This window comes from Puma concolor, chromosome D3 (genome assembly GCF_028749965.1).
Source record: "Puma concolor isolate L17-30 chromosome D3, mPumCon1.1.hap2, whole genome shotgun sequence".
In the NCBI taxonomy this organism is placed as follows: Eukaryota; Metazoa; Chordata; class Mammalia; order Carnivora; family Felidae; genus Puma; species Puma concolor.
The window spans coordinates 29060652-29069643 of record NC_141678.1 but is presented as its reverse complement, the minus strand read 5'-3'; the positions used below and the strand labels follow the sequence as shown (position 1 = coordinate 29069643).

Here is an 8992-nt window from a genome sequence, read left to right as displayed (position 1 = left end):
GTGTGCAGCGGGGGCAGCTGTGTCCCTTAGCCCAGAGTTCCGTGTGCCCTGGAAGGAGCGCGCGTGCGCCTGCTAAAGAGAAGCCGTTTATTGAGGTCCTGGAAGCGCGCCCTCTAATGGGGAACTGGAGCGGAAAAATCATACACTGTGCATTGATTGACTGACCTTCTTACGATAGACGTTTATTGAGCGCCTTCAATATGCCAGGCACTGCCCTGGGTGCTGCTGCCCAAGCGAGAACGACCAATGCGGCCCGACCCTGATGGCCCAGAAACGGGTTTCTGAGGTCCGCCACGGCATCCCCTACGCCTAACACGTCTCCCAGTTGTGGGATCATTGAGTGCGACCCTCAAAAAAGAATTCTTGAGATGATCCGTGCAACTTAGTAAGTTCATTTAGGTAGCACGATACAGGACTTGTGGGCCGAAAGAGCTGCATTTTTGCTGTATGAAGCTAGTGGTTATATGCTTAGTGTTCAAGGGGGAGAGGACGTGCAGGGAGTATAGATCATAAATGTCTTCTTGCAATTTCTACTCCTAAAACTAATGTCACAAGATTTCTCTGGTGCTTATCATTCAGTTCGGTATTAACTATCGATGAGACATACAGGCGGTCATGAGACCCTTTAAGAATGTAGCAGCCAGTACTTATTTGATCCTTATCAAAACTATGCAGGCTATCAGCTTTCTGGGCTAAAGACGCACATTTTTCTGCTTTTATCCCTCATCATCCCGCAGGGAAATTTCTGCGGATCGAATGGCGGAGAGGAGACAAAGCGGTTTGCGCCCTCTGCTGTAGGGCTGCGGGGCAGGCCAGGCGGTAGCGCTTCAGGGAGAGAAGCGACCGGCGGAGCCAGTAGAAGGCGCTGTGGGAGCTGCCGGAGGGGCCCGGCGGAGGCGGGGTCAGAGGAGGGAGCGCGGCGGGGCGGGGCGCTCGTCTTCCCGCTAGCCGGGTACATGGCGGCCCCGGGCGCGGGCCCCGGGCCGGGAGCACCCCCGGGGCTGGAGGCGGCCCTGCAGAAGCTCGCGCTGCGGCGGAAGAAGGTGCTGAGCGCCGAGGAGATGGAACTTTACGAGCTGGCGCAGGCGGCGGGTGGCGCCATAGACCCCGACGTGTTCAAGTGAGCGCGCGCGGGTGGGAGTGCGCGCCCATCCTACCCCCCCCCCCCCCCAGACACCCCTGCTCCCCCGCCCGGGTCTCTGATCTGGAGGAGCCCCCCACCCCCACCCCCACCCCCACCCCGCCCTTTTCGGACCCCTTTGAGCGCCCAGAGTAGAGTTGGGGTCTTGAGGGAAGTGGCCTTCCTGGGCCTGGGCGAGGAAGGCTCACTGCCCACCGCGTGTGTTCTCTCCAGGATCCTGGTGGACCTGCTGAAGCTGAACGTGGCGCCCCTCGCTGTCTTCCAGATGCTCAAGTCCATGTGTGCTGGGCAGAGGCTGGCGAGCGAGCCCCAGGACCCTGTGGCCGTGTCTCTGCCCACATCGAGCGTCCCGGAGACCCGAGGTCAGAGCTGGGCCCGGTGCTCCCTGCCCCTGTGACTCAGGAGGCGGGTGGCAGGGGAGGCACGTGGGCGGTGCCAGACACAAGGTGGGCTTGGTCCTGAGTGGCCTGGCCTTACTGTGCGTCTTCTCCCAGGACCCACAGGGACTGTCCAAGGGCTCGCCTTTTGGTTTCCAGTCCCCAGTTTCGTTTCTTTGCTACCCTTTGCTACATATGCAAGTCCAGATCAGGTGGTCGCAAAGTGGGTGTCCAGGGTGGCCAGCAGGCTAAGCCTCATATGGGATTCTGCCTCCTTCCTTGGGTAGAAATGCTTTCATTCCACAAACGCGGGAACAAGGTGGCTTTGGTTCCTGTTCTCACGGTGTGTACAGCCTCCAGGAAAGTGTTCAGGGAGCGGGGCAGGCAGAGGTCTTACTGCCGCCCCTTAGCCTATACCCCATCTGGGCCCAGGTGCTGCCCAGGAGTCTAGCCAGCTGAGCGTTCTTCCTCGGATTGCAGGACGGGTCATCATGGCAGCCCCTGGCTGCCCTAGACACGCAGGGTGCAGAGGCCTGAGTGGGCCCCGCACTGGGCTCAAGTTTGAGGGGCCTCCTCACTCTCGAGAGTCATGACTGGGGGCTAAGCAGGTGCCCATGACAAAGGTGTCACAGTGGAGCTCCAGCTGCATCCTCCTGGTGTGTCGCATCTGCCCCCAGTTTCAGAAACAACCTGAATGCTTGGCCAGAAGCATTCGGGCACTCACAGACATCCTGAGAAGGGGCCGATGTTCAGGTGGGGGGCAGGCTGGGTCCCTGTGGGAGGGAGTGCCAGGGCCCTGGGTACCCACGCCCCCTTTCCTGAGAGGCCCTGGGCACTGGAGCGCAGGCTTCCTTACTGATCCACGCTCTGTCTGCTCTCTTTGTGTCTCTCTCTGACCTCCAGAGGCCTCCTTTCTCTCTGCCAAGAGCTGTAGTCCCCCTGCAAGGCCCTCCTTTTCCTCGGCCCCGCGGCCTGCGGCCTCTCCGGTTCTGCTCCACGGCCCAGCTGCCACGCACTCGCCTCTCTCTCCAGGGCCCCCCGGTTCCCTCCGGTTCTCTTGCTGCCTGTTCTCTCCTTTTGCAGGTTGCGTTTACTGGTTTATCTCTGGGGGTTGGTGCTCTTTCTTGTTTCTGTGGAAACTGCTGTGGCCCCTATTCGAGAGTCAGAGCAACTTGGAGATGAACTGCCAGGGCAGGACCCTATGGGCCATGCCTGTTACACAGCTTAGGGATTGGGGACACAATTTCAGATCTTGGTTTATTAGAGACCACTTGCAGTACTTCTGGAATGGGACCAACGCCCCCTGCCCCCAGAGGCCAATTCTGCCAGGTGTGACTTGTGCTCTGTAGAGGTGCCCTCACCCCGAGAGGAGGGCAACAGGCCGAGGGGCAGGAGAGCCTTTACTTTGCTGTAGAGAGGGAAGCCTTAGGTGTGAGAAACACCTTGGTTGCTTAGATGCTGTCACCTGACAGGTAGCCTAGAGGGTAAGATGTGATTGTCCTTTCCTGCCTGTTTCCTGAGCCGAGGGTACCTTCCAGGCATTGCCCGGTGTGGTGAGGCTGGAGGCCCAGAGCCAGGGGCGTGTGAGGGCCTGAGATCCCACAGATGCCCTGGCTGTGCTCTCCATATCCTTTCCCACATCACCTACCTCGCTGTTCTAGGTGCCACCTGAAACTCGGCATGGGGAAGGGCCAAGGGGCAGGTCAGGGTAGAGCCAGTAGACTACAAGGCTGAGTTGAGGAATCAGTGGGCAGAGGGAGGGAGAAACTGGGAATGGAGCCCTCCTCTTTCAAGGGGGTGTTGCTGCTTGCTCACCCAGTGACTGGGTGCCAGGCTGGCTCTCAGCGCTGAGGGCTCAGGGGGGCTGTGAGATGGACAGGTCCCCCTTCCGGTTTGGGAGATGGCTAGAGACACCAATGGTGACAGAGACAGGAGGAAGCCAGTGTAGCCAGCCTTGCTGGAGCAGCAAGGGTTAAGCAGGCTCAGAGTCCTGTTGCCCTGCAGCCCTTTGAGGTAGGAGTAGTGGGGAGCGCTCCAGCCTGAGATGCGGGCCCAGGTCACTGGTGGGAGCGGGCCTGAGCTTGGAGGGGAGAGGTGGGAAAGGGAGGGCGGAGAGCCCAGAGGTGGAGTGGGTTTGCTTTGGTGCTCAGAGCACTGACACAGAGGGGCTCGGAGAGAGGTGGGGAAGAAGCCCCAAGCATAGGGACAGGAGTGGCATGGAGTGCTGGGCCCCACAGGGTTTTCTCAAGTGCTTATGCCTTGGGTCTGCTGGGTTGGGCAGCCAGTGGCCAGGATATGAGGACATAGAGGTCCTGGGGAGGTGCCCAGTGAGGGTAGAGGGCAGCCTGGAGAGGGGGTGGGTGGGGAGGCAGTGGAGGGGAGTGGGGCACATGAGGGGCCATGCCAGGAGTGTGCTGTGGCCAAGAGGCAGAGGCCATCGGAGACCAAGAGCTCTGAGGCCACATGTTGCAGAATCTGTCTGTCCACACAGACCTTGGGCAGAATCTGAGGTAGAAAAAAATGAGGAGAGTTGTCAGAGTGATCAGTTGGGGGGCTGTGGTAGCCTAGGATCATGATGGGGGTTTGGGGCTGTTAGGGCTCGCTGGCCTTAGGTTTCCCACAGAATTGGGGTGGCAGCTGCTGCAGACCAGGGGCTGGAGGCCCGCCCAGGAGTTTGATCTGGTAAGCTGCAGCATGCTCAGCATCCAGGTGGCCTGTGGGGACTGTCACTGACAAGCTCATCCATTCCTGGCTTTACTAGGCAGAACATGGGGAAACAGAAGACCCTAAGAGCACAAAGAGGGTAAATGCTTGTCATGATGAGGGTGTGGTCACCAAGGAAAAATAGAATTCGGTCGAGTGTTCTCTGCTGAGGCTTAGGGAAACTGTATGCTTTAAAAAGATGTTCCTCTGGAATGTGTAAGATGAAGTTTGGTGTGCAGAAGCTGTGAGCCCTACACAGAGCTGCGCTGTCCAGTACAGGAGCCATGGGCCCCCCAGGGCTTGCGGCTGAGACTCACTGCAAGTTTAAGTATACACCAGACACCCAGATGCCAGAGAACTGGAACAAAAAGAAGACCTCACAAGTAATTTTCATATCGATTACATGCTGAAATGGTAATATTGCACATTTTAGGTTAATTAAAATACATGATTTACATTAATTTCCTGTTTCTTTTTACTTTTTTTTTTTTTTTAACATTTATTTATTTTTGAGAGAGAGAGAGAGAGAGAGACAGAGCTCAACTGGGGGAGGGGCAGAGAGAGAGGGGGACACAGAATCCGAAGCAGGCTCCAGGCTCTGAGCTGTCAGCACAGAGCCCAACACAGGGCTCCACCCCCCAAACCATGAGATCATGACCTGAGCCGAAGTCGGACACCTAACTGACTGAGCCCACCCGGCCCCTCCCCCACTTTTTACTTTTTAATGTTGCTACTGGAAAATGAGTTACATGTGGTTCACATCATATTTCTGTTGGGACAGTGCTGCTCCAGAACAATTGAACTTTGCCTGAAACGCTGAGTCAGGGCTGTATGTACTGCATGTGTGCAGGAGAGGGTCACTTCTCCTAAGAAGCACAGGCCCAGTTAAGGGCTAAAAGTGCATGTGTGCATGTCCATGGTGCACATCAGTCTTTGTCATTATGTCTGTATGTGTTCTAGAAGCACTGACTGATTAAGCCACTCCTGTGTGCTCAGCCAGAGAGGGCAGCAGGACTGGCTGGTGCGTGTAGACCTTCTGGTGGGCTCTCGAGTAGCAGTGATAGGTGGTCCTGGCTGCACGCTCACCCTGGCCACCAGACCTTGCCAGCCAGCCTTGAGGAGATCAGGGCACTTGCTATGCTGCCTCACCCCCTTGTTCTTTTCCTTCCTCACACACACATCCGGTGTCCGCTTACGGCCAGTCACTAATATTCGACCTCAGGGGCCCCACCGGCCCATTTGAGCACGAGGGAGTGCTCCCACCATAAAGGGGAAAGGCCACTCCCGGGGAACATGGGCAAGATGGGAGCAGCTGCTCACATTCTGGGCTTTTTGTCAACCCTTGATCCCCCCGCACCTCTGCCAACAGAGCTTGCAGGGGATGGGGAGTTGGGATCACATGGGCCACACCAGAGTTAAATGGTTCAGTGGGTCCCGCTGGGGCGGGCCAGCTCCCCAGCCGCAGGGGGTGTGTTTAGGGTTGCCTTTGGGGTTTTGCTTCATCTGGGGTTGGGGGGGTTCGGTCAGGTATTAGGGGTAGGAGGAGCACCAACTTTTTAACACCGTGAGCCAGGCGGTTTTTAACCTTCAGTGCTCATTGTCTTTGACACCCGTGAGGGCTCCTCAGGCATCGGGCCTGGGGGCATGTCACTGCCACCCACCCTAGCCTATAGTCACCTTTGGCTCAGTCCTGCCCTCCAATCCATGGGACCCTAACTACCCCATTGCAGGGAGCTGGGGCAGGGAAGACCGGTTCCAGAAAGTCCCCTGCTGTGTCCAGGACAGAGCAGGTCTGTCCACTGACAGGCCCTCACACCATTCTCCTCAGACCAGAATGCCTCCCCAGCTCTGCATGAGGCCTAAGTGGGTCTCTCCACTAACTGAGAGCACGTGATTCCTGAAGGTTCCAAGAATTGCAGAGCTCGATAAACGGTTAGATGGTTTTCTTAATGGCTCAAATTTACATTGGTGTCTTATTTCCAGGGTTTGTCAGCCTCATCAAGGTTAAAAATGAACATTATTTGCTATTTTCTCCTTTCCTCTCATCCTGGACTTTCCAGAAGGGCCCTGGTCATTATACTGAGGGGGGAGAGGAAATTCAGATATACGGCAGGGTGAAGAAAAGCTGCATTCAGACCCGGGCCCACGTCTGAGACCCACACTGCCATTTTGGGGGTGGCCTATGCTTGAGCTGTATTTTCAGGTCCTTCAGGAGCCCTGGGCCTAGTCTGTAGGATGCCTAAGCACGCAGGGGTAGGCCAGGTGCTACAGATGAGTTATGCCAGTCTGGCCAGGCCTGGAGAGGGACATGGCCTCATAGCTGACCAGCAGGTTGGGAGCTGTAGGGTGGCGGGGCTCGTGCACTCACAGGAGACAGGATCCTTGCCCACTGACCAGTCAGTGGGAACCAGAATATCAGAATGTGTAACAGGAAAAAGGAAATGTGTGGTGACGGTTCTCTACTTTTGTTTTTTCCATGAGCCACTGGCAGGCTGAGTTGGCCCAGCTTCACCCCACCACGTGCCCTTGGCCCTCTGTAACGTGTTATTACATCTCCATTGAATCAAACCTGTGCAAGCCCAGGGAGGCAGGGCAGGGGAAAATCTGAGCTGTGGCATTCCAAGCAGTGGCACCATGGTAACCCTTTCCACCCCACTAGGCAGCAAAGACCCCCTGTTGTTCCCTGGGGAGGAGCTGTTCAGAAATGCTCTTAGGAAGGGCTGTCCTATCTCTGCAGGAGTCCTGGGGAGAAAGTAGTGTCAGAGAGGATGGAAAGGGAGTCTGATGTCTTGAAGAAGCCAGGAACTGCAGTGTCACAAATGTAGGTGCCTCCCCTTGTTCCAGGTGACAAATGGTGAACCAGGAGTGACTCAACATGCCCCCAAGAAATTCATGGTGTCTGTTCTCCAAAAACCCACATGTCCCCATTGCAGGCTGTTTATTTGACTAAGAACTGACATTAAGGTTGAGGGTCAAACATGGGACGCATCCCCTGGTCAGAGTCTGCAGGATGGACCCTGCCAGGCTGGAGCAGAGAGGAGCCCTGGCTGGGGAAGGCCCAGTGGGGAGGGACTGTGACCCAGGGGGTGAGCCTGCTCCCTGGGCACATTTTGTGCCTCCTGGTGTCCTCTCGGTCTCGTGAATGCTGTCAACATCCTGAAGCCAGGGAAGCCATTCCTTTAGAATAAAGTTTGGCCCAAGTGTGATTACAGATCTTCCTGTCTTCACAGAAAGAGGGGAAGGTAAGTAAATTACAAGTCAAGGGATATCTGCACCAGTGGTCTCCATCTGAAGGTGACTACCTGTGGTCAGGGCAAGCTTCCTGTGAGCAGTCAAGCCTCAGCATGAAGCCAGTCACAGGATCCTGGAGCTGCACTTGAGAGCAAGAGGCTTGACCAGCGAACGTTTGCAAAATACTTTGAGGTAGTCAGGGAAACGCCTGAGGGAAAGATTCCAAGGTCCAAATCCAAAAGCCTGACTTCCATTCTTGATGGATGTGCTTCCAGCAGTTCAGCTGTGGGTGATCTGGAGCAGGGAGCGCCAGGGGAGGCTTCGAAGTGGTGGCCCTGGTGGCGAGCCCTCCTGTGCTGCTGGTGGTCGGGCGATTCCTTACACTCTCCAGGGCGGGAGTCAACCGGCTGAGCTCACCTTTCCCTAAATGGGCCTTGCGGACTTTCCCCATTGTTCCTCGTGCTGCTTCTGTCCTAGGACCTATGCTCGAGGGCCTCTTGCACTCTGTGGAGGACTTCTCTCGGATGTGCCCTCTCCAGGTGGTCCTCAGCCTCAGGGCTCAGAGCTGAGAGGATCCCTGGCTGAAAGGTCGCACAGAGATGTACCAGACGTAATGTGCAAGGAACACAAATGTAGTAGGTGTGCCGACTGTGGAGTCTGCCCTGGTTCCTAACAATTGTGTTCTGCGTCCGCTCAGGGAGAAACAAAGGCAGCACGGCTCTGGGTGGAGGCCCAGCACTGGCAGAGCGTGGCGGCCGGGAAGGATCCAGCCAAAGAACGCCCCGACAACCCAGTGCTACCAGGCTGCCGAAGGGGGGCGGGCCGGGGAAGAGCCCCACTCGGAGCAGCACCTGAGACGGGCAGACTTCTCACGCCGCCCAGCTGTGGGCTCCACCAGCCTCCTAGCAGAGGCTACGTGTGGTTTCCTCCGGTTGGTAATAAAGCTTTGTGAAAAACCGAGGGTCCATCCAAGCTGTTTTCTATCGCCTTTTGAATACATTAAGGCTCAAAGATTGAGAATCAGTTTTGCACTGTGGGCCTAGATGTACTGCAGCTGAACGTAACAACCAACTGACCTAAACCAGTGGTTTCACCCTACAATACCTTATTTTCAGGTCATAGAGAAAATATCTGTATGGTTGGCCCATGAACAAATGGGGGTCAGGGGCACCAACCCCTGCATAGTTGAAAATCCAAGCGTAACTTTTGACTCCCCAGAACTTAACTACCAACAGCCTACTGTTAGTAGGAAGCCTTACTGATAATATACAGTCAATTAACACATCTTTTACGTATGTATTATAGACTGTATACATATACTATATATATCATATACTATTACATACTGTATTATGCTCTAGGAAACTAGAGAGAAGAAAATCGTAAGAGAAATACATTTACAGTACCATGCTGTAAAAAATCCACATAGAAGTGACCTGCACAGTTCAAACTCTTGTTACTAAAACTTTTATAAATGCACGTCAACATGTTTCGCTGAAGAGAAAGGTGCAGTGCTTTTGCCGAGACCATTCCCAGGGTA

At 55.5% G+C, this 8992-nt stretch overlaps 1 protein-coding gene across 2 annotated transcripts; it reads left to right on the top strand.

The window, feature by feature from the left end:
* The first annotated feature begins 4 nt into the window (after positions 1 to 4).
* Positions 5 to 8410, top strand: LOC147575453 (mitotic-spindle organizing protein 2B). Of its 2 annotated transcripts, XM_086682355.1 has the most exons (5): positions 5 to 385; positions 738 to 1120; positions 1355 to 1503; positions 2422 to 2601; positions 8150 to 8410. In XM_086682355.1, the coding sequence occupies exons 2-5, from the start codon at positions 957 to 959 to the stop codon at positions 8305 to 8307; spliced, it is 651 nt and encodes a 216-aa protein (XP_086538481.1). In that variant the 5' UTR covers positions 5 to 385; positions 738 to 956; the 3' UTR covers positions 8308 to 8410. The 2 variants fall into 2 exon arrangements, with proteins under 2 accessions (XP_086538481.1, XP_086538482.1); XM_086682356.1 differs by lacking the exon at positions 2422 to 2601 and having other exon boundaries at positions 29 to 385.
* Positions 8411 to 8992: the final 582 nt, after the last annotated feature.

Excerpts from the sequence above, each read along its gene's own strand:
- LOC147575453 (XM_086682355.1), top strand. The coding sequence starts at position 957 with ATGGCGGCCCCGGGCGCGGGCCCCGGGCCGGGAGCACCCCCGGGGCTG. Across the intron at positions 1,121-1,354 it reads ATAGACCCCGACGTGTTCAA|GATCCTGGTGGACCTGCTGA; the intron begins GTGAGCGCGCGC and ends TGTTCTCTCCAG. Across the intron at positions 1,504-2,421 it reads GAGCGTCCCGGAGACCCGAG|AGGCCTCCTTTCTCTCTGCC; the intron begins GTCAGAGCTGGG and ends TCTGACCTCCAG.